At 40.4% G+C, this 13,994-nt stretch overlaps 1 protein-coding gene across 1 annotated transcript in view; it reads right to left on the bottom strand.

Annotated features, from left to right (window-relative positions):
- KCNH1 (potassium voltage-gated channel subfamily H member 1) overlaps window positions 1-13,994 on the bottom strand; it is a 180,890-nt gene that overhangs the window by 155,447 nt on the left and 11,449 nt on the right. The window contains exons 2-4 of the mRNA XM_075042027.1: window positions 11,945-12,068; window positions 11,592-11,698; window positions 1,105-1,233 (exon numbers count right to left, since the gene is read on the bottom strand). Of these exons, the coding sequence (XP_074898128.1) occupies window positions 1,105-1,233; window positions 11,592-11,698; window positions 11,945-12,068 (360 nt within the window). The remainder of the gene's footprint in view (window positions 1-1,104; window positions 1,234-11,591; window positions 11,699-11,944; window positions 12,069-13,994) is intronic.

Raw genomic sequence — 13,994 nt, 5'->3', positions numbered from 1 at the left:
ATACAGTGAAGACCACTAGGCAAAGAAAAAAAAATACTGTATACCCAACCTTTCTGACAAGATAAATTTTTTAGTTTTATTAAAGCAACAAAGAACCAAACAAATAGCATTAAAAAGAAAAAAAATAACCCACATAGCCTGGAAGAGAGTATGTTTGTCAAGGTTGTACTTCTTTTTTCACGGTAACAGGTGTTTCCACTTTGAGAAACTATGTTTTTAAAGAATAACATTTTGAGCATAAATGTAAATCAGTTCACCTTCACAGCAAGTTTCCTGTTTAATTTAATACTACAAATATTATTAAATACTACAAAAATGCAAACAACAGGAGAACTTACGTCTTTTTTTACCCCAGAGGACGCAAGTCTCTGTAATGCTCCATATGGGTACAAAAGGTCTATTTTTGACAGGATCTGAACCTGAGTGCAAGTTTATGCTGCTGTCACAGCTGACTTTGCTTCCAGGTTTCCAGGGTGTAACTCAGCAAAGGGTTAACAGCAAAACACAGCAATGCTACTTCAATCACCAGGACAGCTTAAACCTGATTCAACTTAAGACAATGGGAATCTCTCACATATGTTAAAGGAAACTAGTCCAGAACTTGAATGTAAGGAATCCCATAATAATGGTAAGTAACATCAAGCCAGGCAGAATGAAATTATTCAGATCTTTGCTAGACTCATACAGGGTTAATTCCTCAGTTTTTGCATACAGTGTCATGCACAATTTGTACAGGCCCCCAAACCCTTCAGTTCCCTCTGACATCAAAGAGACTGTTTAGCAACATTGTGACTCCTTGAAGGCTATGCTGGAGTGTGCATTAATAATGAATTTAAAAGGAAGAGCAGCACCTATTTGCTAAGTAAACTCTGCTTCCTGAAGCACTTGGGGGTTTCATTAGCAATGACCCTTTCCAGTGCAGGCCAGAGCCAATTCACTTAAACCAGCAACCATTCCTTGCACAAATGCAGTCCCCAATGGCATGGCTACAAGCTATTTTAACATCTAATTCTTTGGCTTTGGTATTTGAAGGACTTCAGCTCTTTCAAGACCAGGGCAAACAAACAGAAGCAGCATAAAGATATAATTGTGAAAAAGACAAACCTTTACATGAATCATCCTCAATGGGCTGCTTGAAAGCCGTTATGTCATTGAAAGTGCAAAGAAATAAAACCACTTTATCCTGCTCATTTCGAATTGGAGCAATTTTCACAAAGAACCAGACAGGTGTTCCTGGAAAAAAACATATCAAAAAGTTGGTCACTGTTAGGCAGAACAGTAAATGTGCTAGTTTAGATGTTTATACTTCAAAATCAGCCATCTGTAAATGTTACTTTAATGTTGGGGTTTTTTGCAAACACCTATTAGGAAAAATGACAAAGCAGCTGACAAGAGTGTTAGTTAAGTTCTCTGCTCTGCCTCTGATCAGCTTTTAATCTTCAGGAATCACTCACTATTTCCAGGTTTCATCTATCAAAGCAAATACTTGAACTTATGAAGTGCTTTGTGATCTCCTGAAAGAAAGTCCCATGTACTTGCAAAGGGTGCACAGAACAGTCTTGTTGGTTCTATGCAGGGACTTGAGAACACACCAACTGTGCCTAGACCATGACCATAATAGACAGTCTCAACTCAAGAGAATGACCAGTTTGGTTGATCTTATACTTCACTGCAAACAGGGAGCACCATTCCCTAACAACTACATCAGCCTACATCAGCTTCAAGGGCCAGGCTCCGGGAGCTCTGGTCTAGTCTGCACATCCTCCCATGCAAGGGAAATCCTTTGAAAGCCGCCTTTCAGCTTGCCTTGTCCTGAGCCTGCTCACAATCACTCTAGTGTGAAGCAAGACTCCACTGAATTCAGGAGAGAACAAGCCATCAGGACCAGACCATGGGCTGTCGATGGGAGTAAGTTGTACTGCATAAAACTGTACTCTTCTAATTACTGCAGTAGATAAACTACTAATGAAAACTGCTTGAGAGATTAGAGCCCGCACATCACAGGAAAAGATGATCGCAGATAATGACCCTTCAGATGCTGCTGTCAATTTTCCTTGACATCTTTCCACACAGATCACCTTGAGGAGAGAAACTGTCAGTCAGCCCTGCCTTTCTATATTTCTGGCAGTTCTGCTGAGGCTGCTGAAAAGACCCTAGTGATAGCAATGAAGTTCCATGTAACAAGACGGTATCTACCACTCTTGTTTCACAGGAGTCACCACACTGATTTTAGTGATATTTGAGTATAAACTGATTGGAGGTCTCAGAACAAAGCAGTTGGCTCCTGTATGTCATAACACGGCCTCCTTGAAGGCACCGTTTTTCAGTCTGCAGTCTTAACTTTGGTCATAAAAAGATGACTCCTTCAACTGTGAGGTACATGGCAAACAGGACACTCAAGGGTCACCAGGCCTGGGCCTGCAGGGAGCTTGTACATGAGTTTTCAGACTGTCCCTACACCCTCAATGATGATGAAAAAACTTACCGTTGCTTTTGCAGGCATAAGTAGTAAGAGCCAAAGAGAGGATTCAGGCTTGCTTGCTGTAAGCAACATTTCTCTTGAGTGTCCCTTGTGAGCCATGTTTGGAGAGAAGGGTCTACGTACCAGGGGCCAATATAAGATGTAAAAATCAGCAGGATTTTGACCATCTGGGAAAGCCAGAATAAACAGCACCACACATAATTTTTGTCACTCATGCAGGAAAGTCTATTTTAGAAAGGGTAATCTTAGAAGACTATTTCTTTTCTTTCTCAATCACAGGACCCTCCTCCAGGCTAGAGATCAGATTCTCTTTCACCTGAATTGCTCAGTATTTTAACATGAGTACTACATGATATATTTCATGCAATAGTTAGTTACAACAAGGGGCACTTGTGCTTCCTGACTGTCAAAGGGGTCACAAGGAAACCTCAGGTAGTTCACAAGTTACTGTTCAGCAAAGCAAGCAAAGGCAGCCTTTCTTCCAACTATGTTAATATAACAGAAGTTGTTGCTACCAGTGCCTCACCTGGCTGTTACTCATCCGCTGTGCTTAGCAACCTTTTCTGGCCACAGAAAGCCAAGGCATCTCCAAGACCCATGGACAACTTCCATAAATGAAGTTCAATTCCTAAGGCTCCCACTGTGCCTGCATAGCACAGGCAGTTTCAAACCCTGGCTGGGATTCCATGCCATATGTACAGCCACCTCTATAAACAGCAGGGTATATGATGCATGGAGGCCTGTGCTCAAAAAGCAGAGAAATCCAGATGGAATCGCTGATGGCCATTTCTGGAGCATGCCTGCATGGCAGAAAGTATTTGGGGGTCAATTTTTTTTATTTTATTTTTTTTTTAAGAGTTAGCATTCCTGAACAACCCCTTCCAATAAAGTATGAGCAAACAAAAATGCTAAATGCAAGAAAACGTTCAGCACAGTAACCGTGCCAGTAAAATCATCACTAACTTGCTAATGAGCTTAGAAGACACTGCCACAAAGGAGCCAACAGCAATTTTCAAGACAGTAACACCCTTTACACTACCCTCTCTCAGGAGCTCCTAAAATTACCTATCACCATTTCTTCTTGCCTACTTGTTTCTCCCGTCTTCACACGTGAACTATTCTGAGGCTGATCAAATCCATATCTTGCTTTTACACAGACTCCTTGGTGACTAATTGCTTTTTATTTTACCCACTTCAACACCCTCCACTAACACTGCAACTTTTTAATCAGCCAGGATCTCCATCTACATGTACTTGCTTTTTTGATTAGGGATTTTCTCCCTCTCCCCAAAACCACTTTGTATTGTTTTGCTACTTCAAGCTATAGCCATTCTACAGCCATGCTGCTATGGGCTGCACATAATACTAACCTTCATAGCACTGAGGCTGAATTACATACTCAGCTTCATCTCTGCCTCTCACTACTATAAAATGTATTACCCTGCTTTTAAAGATGCTGTACATATCACAGAAACAGAATGGATGCAGTTCACCCTCTTATTCTGGCTATTTGACAGATGCATGCTGTCATCTTCTCTATGATTATGGTACGATATGGTGTTGCAAGATTTTTCTAACATGTTCTGAATGCAGCAAGAGGAAAGACTTTTCCTGATAACCTGTAGAAGGCTGCTGCAGGGCAAGGAGCTTGTATCAGCCGGGTCCTTGCTTTCTGACTCCCTTGACTCCCACTCCTGTGCTGCACTATTTATAGTAAAAAGGAAAACAAAACACTGGTTTACCTAGAACCAAGTGTAGATCTTAGTGATGTGCCCCACAGACAATGAGAAAGAGCCAGATATCCTTGATAGCTAAAAGTAGGTGGTTTTGATGACTGTCACTATTTGGGTACCATTATAATTTCCAGAGCATCAGAGTGTCACGAATGGAGTGTATTCCAGGGCAGAATGTAAAATCAAGGTGGCACACGTGGTCTGTGTAAATCATCTTCCAGTTTTGGATCTACACAGTAACACAGCAACAGCAGAAATAAGTAGATGGAAAATTCTGCCAGGCCATGTATCTGCCTCCACAACATTATTCAGTATTTTTCCCTGCAGTGTGTTCCCAACCATCTTGGCAGTCTCTTTTGTGAATAGGAGACAAGTGGATATAAAAATACAATCATGAGGTGAGTGCTCACAGTGGTGGGTTACATGGGCTTTCCACAGTGCTCTGCAACCAGGAGCTCATTCATAGCGTAACTGGGATCTGAACTGTGGGAACATACTGAAAGGCTCAGCCAAGATGTGGCTGTGCTCAGCTTTTTTCCTTCATACTGGTTTAATTATCAGAAGAATTTTACTTTTTAAACATTAAACAGTTTATTTAACTATTAAACAGGAAAGCTTAAAGTATAAACCACTTATAAATCAAGTTGGAAGCTAGAAATTCAACCTCCTACAGGCAGCCCTCATACTCTTGGTGTCAAAGCGGATGTCCCTGCTCAGCCAGACAATCACTACTGGCATGAGGCACAAAGCCATTTTAATGAAAAATGGTGATTTTCAGATTCAGCCTATGGGTTATTCAGGCAGTGAAACTGCAGCATATTTCAGAGCTCTCACAGCAAAACAAGAGTAACTTCCCCATATGCCCCCAGTCTGCATTGATGTACAGCCACACGGAAACTGTTTACCAGTGTTTCCAACAATACATCTACTTTCATTTACATTTTGTATTCAGTTCTGGCAAGCTCTCTCACTGGTGAAGTTCAATGATAATGCCAATGCACAAACAAAGAAGTAAACACTCGTGAGCCACATTGGCTTCTGTTAGATTTGGAATCAACAGTGAAAGAATCCAGAGTTTGTCTAATGGCATAGTACCAATCCTGCTAGAAAAGGGAATGTCACTTCAAAACTGGTAGAGAAGCAGTGTGAACAACTGGGGACAAATTAAAATATACAATGAACTTCTGACAGTAGCCATAGGACCAGCCTGTCTTGTGATACCAAAGTTAAGTAGCTAATTCCAGAATTACCAGATGCAGCTCTTGATATTATTCACTGGCCTGAGCACAGTACTTACAATGTTGCCTTAAAGGCAAGACTATTTGAAGAGCTGTGATTCAAGTCCCAAGCCTTCTCCAGACTAACACACAGTAAATGTCTCTACACCTTATAATTTCCCATCTCTAACACAAATACTACTGTCTCTTGCCTCTCCTCTTTTTCAGTCCTGTGTATTTCAACAGTGACATGTTCAACCCCTTGCTGAGCAGGAACACCAGCATTTAACATGCTATTTAACTTTGGTTGAGGTCCTTCAGAAACTCCCATAGTATCAAAGTGAATGAGATGTTAAAGGTCTATTCCGGCTCCTCCCCCTGAGCATTCTGATGACCTCTCTTTCAGTTTTCCCTCCTGTCAAGCGAAAATAGGCTATAATGAAAATCAAAATCACTGTCTAAATATGCTCTTTCCCCATACCTTGAACAATTTAACCAAAGAGGTCAGCTGTTTTTCAAAACTACAAAAAGCGCATTGTTTAAATAAAACTGCAATACACAATTTTTCTTCCCACAAAGTAAACCAAAATTCATTTATAAATACAATGAAAAACTACATTTTGACAATTCAGCCAACACCTTCACTGCCCTTACTGAATGGGGCAACTTTCCTCAAAGCTGCACAACCTCTGCATTACTTGATAATGTCTCAATCAGTCATCAGACACATGCTGTGTCTCCACCAATTCCTACATGGAGCGATGCAGACAGTAGGACTTCAGTTATATAAACAGCACGGCTGACCATTGCAGTCACCCCCTTTGGAGTTTCGCTTATGCCTAGGTACTCAGTATGAGATTGTTTCTCTCTTTCCCACACAGACCAAATAGTTTGTCCAATATCAAACTAGCAAAAGAGCTGATGAGGTGTGATCAGGAGGAGTTAGGCAAGCCACTATACCCGCACAGATTTTAACTAGGAGCACAGAGGAGCCTGTGACATTTGACCATGCAAGACAAAGAGCAAAAGTCTTCCTATAGACTCTACCTTCTAGCAGAGAGCGCGCACTGAATGAGAACAAACCAACTCAGTAGGTAGCTCACCACTCTGTGCCAAAACTGATAGACATTAAAATACATTTCCAGCACTTTAAAAGCTGTTACCTTCATGTCTTCCGCATCCGGTGCTGCTATGCTCTGGCACCTAATGCTTCTAAAGGTCAGATCTTTACATGCTAAGATAAGGAAAATCAATTTCAGTCCCCAAAGGTGGAATCACTATGCACAGGGGTTATCCTATGACACTGAAACAACACAGTAGGAAAAAGGTTCAGCACACACCCTTATACTGCAGCAGTGTTGATATGGTTTACCTTATTCTGAGTTCTCTGAAGAACAGAAAGTGAGTATAAGGAAGGGAAAGAGACAGGGAAGTCTTGAAATCTTTTTTCCATTTACCCCAGATAAAATATTTAAGGATTACGACTGGGATGTCTTACTGTTCTGTATATGTTTGAGATGACAGCAGGTCTTGCTTGCCAGCACATTTGAAGATGACAAGATCAATGGGAACTATCAGTTTTATGAATCCAAAATACTCAGATTTGCCCTTGCTGAAGGTAACTGAACTCATGCAGATGGATTTCACAGAAGAGGAGAGGCAGGTGTGCATACTGTTTGACAAATACGGAGCTACATTTCAATGGGGGGCTCAGGAGGATACATGCCACTTTATTCCAACACCCTCGTTCTTTCGTGCTTCTGGTCCTATGCAATGATTTGGTTTAGCAAAGGTTTCCATCTGGAGACACTACAGGCACAGCTCACACAAATATAAATGGGTTTGAATGGTTTTAACCAATAACAATTATGAGAAACTCTCCCTAGTGGTGGGCAATCACAGGTCTACCACCCTGAAGTGAATTTTGCTCTCTATAAATTAGGATGGGGCTGTTTGTCTGTTTTTTAACTTCTGTAGAAAACACTGGTCCCAAAGATAAGTGCAAGTAGAATCTGCCAAATCACTATTTTGGTCTTATTTGTCATTCTTTGACATCTAAAAGCCTTCTAAGATGCTGCAGGGGACCATGCGTGTGTTAAAAAAAAATCCAACAAACAAAACAAAAAAACCCCACACAAATATTCATGGTATTAAATTTGTTAAATATTCAAGCACCCAGAAAATCAGGGAAGTGAACCCCAGCACAAACTGAAAGTGAAGACTAGCCTTTGGGACCCTCACCATAATATATATACTCAGAGAATAACCACTGCTTATCCAAACCACTTTGCAGTGTGCAAAACAATTACCTACAGCCAACCCTTTGGCTGCTGCCATTCCACTGGCCCCACCTGTAGAAAACCTCTGAGGAAAAAAAAAAAAAAAAAGGTGCCTTATCACTCTCTGCAACACTGCTGCAGACCATAAGCAATGGGAATGTCTTTGCTCAGTCAGAGGACAATTGAAGACTCTTTGTATCTCTTCATGCATTTTAGTTTTGAGGAGTCCAGCCCACTTCAGATATTCTTCCACTGAAGCAGATCAAGTACTGCATAGAAAAGGGGATTAGATTTCAAATGGGCACCACCTCTTCAGAGGCAGATAGAAGCAAGTAAATTTATATTCTTACAAAAATTTACTTCAGCAATAATGGAAGCAAGTGCATCTAGAAGCCTGCTTTTGCACTGCTTGTAACCCAGACCTATGTTGTAGATGGAAAACTAGGCAATGAAAGTCCAAGTTTAATTTACTCAGCCATTTTAATTTATGAGGCTGACCATAAAGTGTAAAAACCTAGTAAATGGCTGTCAAAGTCTCATAAAAAGTTAGATGGTTAAGCTGCATCAGTTCAGATAAGCTAATATATGACTAAGACTAGATACAAAATATTTTCTAATACATTAGGCCGTATCCTTCCTTGGTGTAAGTTAACATAACTCCACTGATTTCAGTAAGACTTTGATTTTTCCATATAAAAATAAACAATACTTCCAGCATCACTGGACACTCACGTCTAATCAAACAATGGAACTGAAGCTCTCACATTAAATTACTGTCAACCTTGCCTGTTGTCATTTTGCAGTCCAGATTAAAGAAAGCTTTCACTTTGTCTGCTTCCAGGTATGACCATGAATCCCTACTGAACGCAACAGGATGGCATCAGAGCAACAATGACAAAAATCTGGTGGCTGTGCACCCACTTGCTCCAATTGCTTCCAATTATCCTGAATGAGCTCTGCATTTCTAGGAAGCAGTTATTCCAGAGAATAACAATGATCATCACATATCTGCTAAGTAATCAAGGGCATAGCCCAAGGAACCATCAAATCTCTATTGCAACTTAACTTCGAGTTCTGAAAAGAGGAAGGATAGTCACTTTTGGATGGAGGGAGGGCTGGACAGAGAAAGGGGAGGCCAGGGTGGTGACAATATCCGTAAAAGCAAACATGAAGGCAGCAGAAAATTGTATCATACTTCTGAATACTGCAACCTATGTTGTTTCTAGAGTTGACACTGTGAATTCCAATGAGGCTGGTGGACGGGGTATTCTCATCAGACAAGCAAGCACTTACTAGTACTGTGTCATGGAGCGTCTAGCACTCCATGGAGTGTCATATCAAAAAAAAAAAACCTATCACTTCTAGTAGCATTATTAAGTGTCTCAATCTATTGTTGACATGTCTAGTGTAAGATCAGGACATAATTGTTACTCAGATAGAAAAAGAGAGAAATGAGTGCTGCTCATAAAGATACAAGATGAAGATGGACCTGCACTAGCAACATCATAGTTAACTTGGAACTCCTGCTTGTTTTCCTTTTTTCCCTCCAAAAGGATAGAGATTGTATTGTTAAAACAGCTGGAAGTACATTAAATGTGCAGGCTGTGGAAAATGTACCAATTATTGAACAACACAAAAATGGAAGAAAAACTTGCTATTTATCATGACGGTTAGTTTATAGGGAGGGAGTGGACAGGTAAAGAACAACAAAAATCTATTTCCTGCCTAATTAACTGGCTAATTTGAAGAAAAAAAAAAAAAACAGATGAGTGAAGAATACAGAGACAAAAAAAGAAACAAAGAGCAGGAAAAAAGATGTCTAAAAATTCAGGGTCCTTTCCAAAACCTTCAAATTGAGAGTAGGTTGAAACCAATCATGTTCATTGCCCAAGCAGGCAACTGTCATAGTTGCAGGCAGAGATAAGGTGACCACAAAGGCACGACCACTTAGCCTGGGTGCTAAGTGACTGGTAGACAAGACACTGTTTTTCTATGATGTGGCTTACTCTGAGAAAAAGCTCCAGGATGTTCCCTTTTTGATATTTTTAAGTTACAACTCTCTAGTGTTATTAGTCAGTCTCTGTAACAGTAGTTAATGTACCTCTAAAGCTACAAATCTAACAAACATAAGAGCACTGCGTTTTGTTAAAAGCAAGCTCTGTGCTTTCCTTTTTCCCATGCCTGTGACCCTCTGTGCACACAGCAGAATCATCGCAGCTCTGCTTTTTGGCATGTCGCACAATACAGCTTCTGCACAGCTGGACTTTGTTCTAGACCGCCTCTCCTCAGGGAAGTACACAGCAGAGCAGGAAGCATTCCTCACTCCACAGTTACCTTGCTTTAATTCTGCATAAAAGACAGAGGCTCCAGGCTCTATAACAGGCCATATGCTGCAGCAATGACAGAAGAGTAGCTGCATAGCCTCTTGGTGCCAAATCACTGTTAACTAAGAGAGAATTCCAGACCCTCCTACATCCCATGACTGCAGTTTATTTTACATGGCTTTGGATGCATAGATGTGAGCTACATATGGTCCCTACAGCCACTAACTGAACTAGGAAGAGAAAATCAGCTTTAAGAAATAGGTAAACATTGGAGACAGGTAACACTAGAAGGAAAGAAGCACAAAGTAAGGCCATTCAGATAGCGCACATAGCTTTTCAAACGAGTTGGACCAGCAAAGCCGTGCTCCAGAAGAGCCCTGAGCAACGGCAGCGTGTCAGAGGTCATGATGCTTTGAACAGGCTAAAAAGAGAAGGAAAAGATTAGAAGAGAGATGAAGCAAAAATCCCTCAAGGATTTCTTTTTTCCTCTCTAAAAGGAAAAATACTACATAAGTATTATCTTTTAGCTTTTGTGAAGCACCTGTGGTTCTCTCACCAAACTCCATCAGTACTAGCTGGTCATTTCAACAGAAATACCAATGGTTCACACATACAGATAGATTGGATAACTTTTCCCCAGAAAACTGGTCTTTCTAACAAGAAAGAAAACAGCAATAAGGTTGACTGTCAAAAATTACATCACAGCAGTTATATTTTGTGGTTAAAGTCCCCCATGCCCACTAATGTAGAACTGATCAAATTGATCATCACAGCTGTAATGGGAAGGAGCTGCTAAAAGGATGCTCCTGCAAGGTACTCTCCCCTGTAAATAGACACTACCAGTTTCATGATTAGGAAGCGAAATTGTCAAGAGCAAAATAAGTTACAGAATGCAGACTTTCAGCTTAACATTTGACCAGGCTGAAGACCTCACTGTATTTACACTTCAGGTGACATTAAGTAGATGAAAATAACTGTGCCAAGACATAGTCCACACTAGATGGGGCAACAGGTTTTGGGCAAGTAGTTCATCTGTTGACGTGCAGTTACAGACAGACTGGAATTCCTAGGAAAAAAATCATATCCCAATTAAGGAAATTTTGTCCAAAACAAAAAGACAGTTTCATCTGAAAACTTCAGTAGTTCAGCTGCTAACACAAAAGATGGGTTCCTTTTTATTCCAAAACTACATCCAAATACTGGCTTTGCTATATCGACTTTTTAAAAATTTAAAAAGCATGTTCTCTGTAACAGAAGTCATTTGCACAAACCTAGTTTGTGTTTTATCATCACTGATGGAATCTTGAATGTTGTCTTAAAGCATCACACACAAATTGCTCTACACATCAGAACAAATTAGAGAGCTTCGTCTGCATCCCTGAGTGACTCTCATCCCTAGTGTTCTCATTTTTCCCTTGTAGATCAACTAGTAGAACGGGGGCTTATTTAGCCCTAGATAAAGCACGGTCCTCCAGGCTGACAGAATTGCCATTTACACTACAATTTAAAACAACTTTACACACCTACGTTAACAAACAAACCAAGCAACTACTTACTGTTCTTCTTGTACATCAAGATTTCAAAGGAGTTCATCTCATAGTTCTCAAATGTTTGCCGGACCTTGTCAATTGTATCTTTGTCTGTCAGCTCTCCATACATAAAACTGCAAATAAAGCGAGAAATTCAAGTCAGATGCTAGACAAAGACACAAAGCCATTTGTTTACAGTGTGAAAAGAACCTATTTGGAAATAGCCCTTCTTTGATTTTGTTTCACCTGGAAAGCATATTTGACAGATGCAGCCCCAGGAGATAAAAGACAAAACTGGAATAAACAGATTACTTTTCTCCTCAAGCAACAAGCACAACACTACAAGCTATTTAACAGAAAATAAATCTGTTCTCAAATACCTGCAGGTGCTGCTTTTTTGCATAACTTCTGCTCTGTGATATCCTGATAGCTTGCAAAATCCATCATTGCTGTAGACAATGGGCCAATCCACTATCTGGGCATTACCCAAGACAAAATTAGTATCTGTTTGAAAGAGCACATCAGTTAGACATTAGACAAGGCTATGGTTGCATTAGAGGAAATACTCATTTGAGGACCCAATCCTGATTGCTTCAGTCCCTGCGCAGTTTTTCCCAGATACTATTCCCACTGCAGTCAACAGGATTATTCCTGGTTTTAATTTTAAGTAAATACTTATTAAAAAAATATTAATTACTCATGCAAAGCTTAAGAGGATGGTTTTATGCAAATGAAACACATGATGGTTAAGCAGGTAAAATTCATCTCTTGACTGAGGACAGATTCACCACACTGTTTCCCTCTGTGCATCATGCATTGATCCACCACGACACTCAATTTGAATGTGAAGCCTCTAACACATGGCCAAAACAGCACATGAGCGATATTTCTCCTCTCTGAATGTAGACACAGTGGCTCCTCTCAATATCGCCTTCACTGCTGGCCACACAAGATCAAATACTTCTTGTGGGATGTGTACGGCACAGCGCTCCAAACTGGACACCAGACAACTAGGGTTAGTACTTACACCAGTAGAAAGAACTTTTTATTTGCTGTACAAGCCAGAAGGAGTTTCAATCAGTAAGGAAAAAAAACCAAGTAGGAGTCATGCCTCCATTCCAACGGGATCTGCGTGTGCTACTTTATGATTGCACTCTCGTTCAAATTATGAACATACTCAATGCTGGGCCCAGACCTTCCTTTTCTCTTGCGCAGTCAACTAACTAACTACACCTGCGCTAAGACAGACAGCAGTGCTGCTGCCTGGGCACCAGCAGGCAGGCAGGAGATGTTGGCTCCTTTCACAGCTGCAAAGACCTCCCGGCTTTTGAAAGAAAGGTTAGGCAGCCACATGAGATTAAGAGGCATTCATATTTAAGGGGAGCCTTTAAGGGAGTCCACTACGCTGTCTACTTTTCAGGATCTACCCCCAACTGCTCAAACATACATACCTGTCATTAATGCTTCCTGCAACCAAGAGACACAAACAAGACATTTTACCTATTAATTGCAAAGAGTTTTGTTTATTTTAACTTTCCCTTTCAAAATCTTTTGTCCCATTGCAAACTTCAAGTGGGTTTGAATAAAACATTCCTGTAGCTGTCTAAATCCATTGCCCAGTCCCATGAGCATGATTAAGTGTATCTTTATACACTCTTTAGAATGAAATACACCAGTAGTATAAATTCAGGACATTTTAACTGCTTTGTTTCTCACAGTCTCTTTTAAATACCATGGGTTTTGCGTGGTTGAAGCACTTTGTTCCAAAAACAATACATGTCTTCTACCCCTTCCTATGAATAAGTAAGCCAAGTCATTTCTCATTGCTAAAGCAAGTGCTTTTGAGTGTCTATTATAAACACTGCATTGTACCGTGTTAGGATATTTTTAAATTTTCATCAGGAAGTACAACAAAATGACAAAAAAATATGCAAATACAAATGTTAGGCCAGGCTCTGCCCTGAATGATGTTGTTTCATGCATGCATTCCTTCTCACCGTCTCCCCTTCTCAAAAGGTAACTTACCCTTCCCTTCACTTCCTCAAGAGCTCCTTGAAGAGCTTCTATTAACTTAAGCAGCGGCCTTCCTTTCACACTTAAAGCTCACCATTTTCTTTGGATAAATAACCTCTTTTTTTTTTATGAAAAGCTATATAGGGCACTTTTCTGATGACCATTACCGTGCTAATCCACCTTTTATCTAGCCTTGCAACATTTCTGCAAGGTATGACAGTGCTTTTATCATCTTTTTACAGGTAAAAACAAAGTACTAAGTCCACTAAGCACCAAAAGGTGAGACTGCTACAGCCTAGGCCCTAGATGCCCAGCTCTCAAAGATTTGGGAGCTGGAAGCTCCATGCACAGTGTTGGTGAAATAGAACTGAAAAACATTAGCACAGCAAATAGAAACCTGCCCAAGTTAAAATATGG

The sequence above is a fragment of the Buteo buteo genome, chromosome 12, assembly GCF_964188355.1.
Source record: "Buteo buteo chromosome 12, bButBut1.hap1.1, whole genome shotgun sequence".
In the NCBI taxonomy this organism is placed as follows: domain Eukaryota; kingdom Metazoa; phylum Chordata; class Aves; order Accipitriformes; family Accipitridae; genus Buteo; species Buteo buteo.
This window is presented reverse-complemented; position numbering and strand designations above follow the sequence as displayed.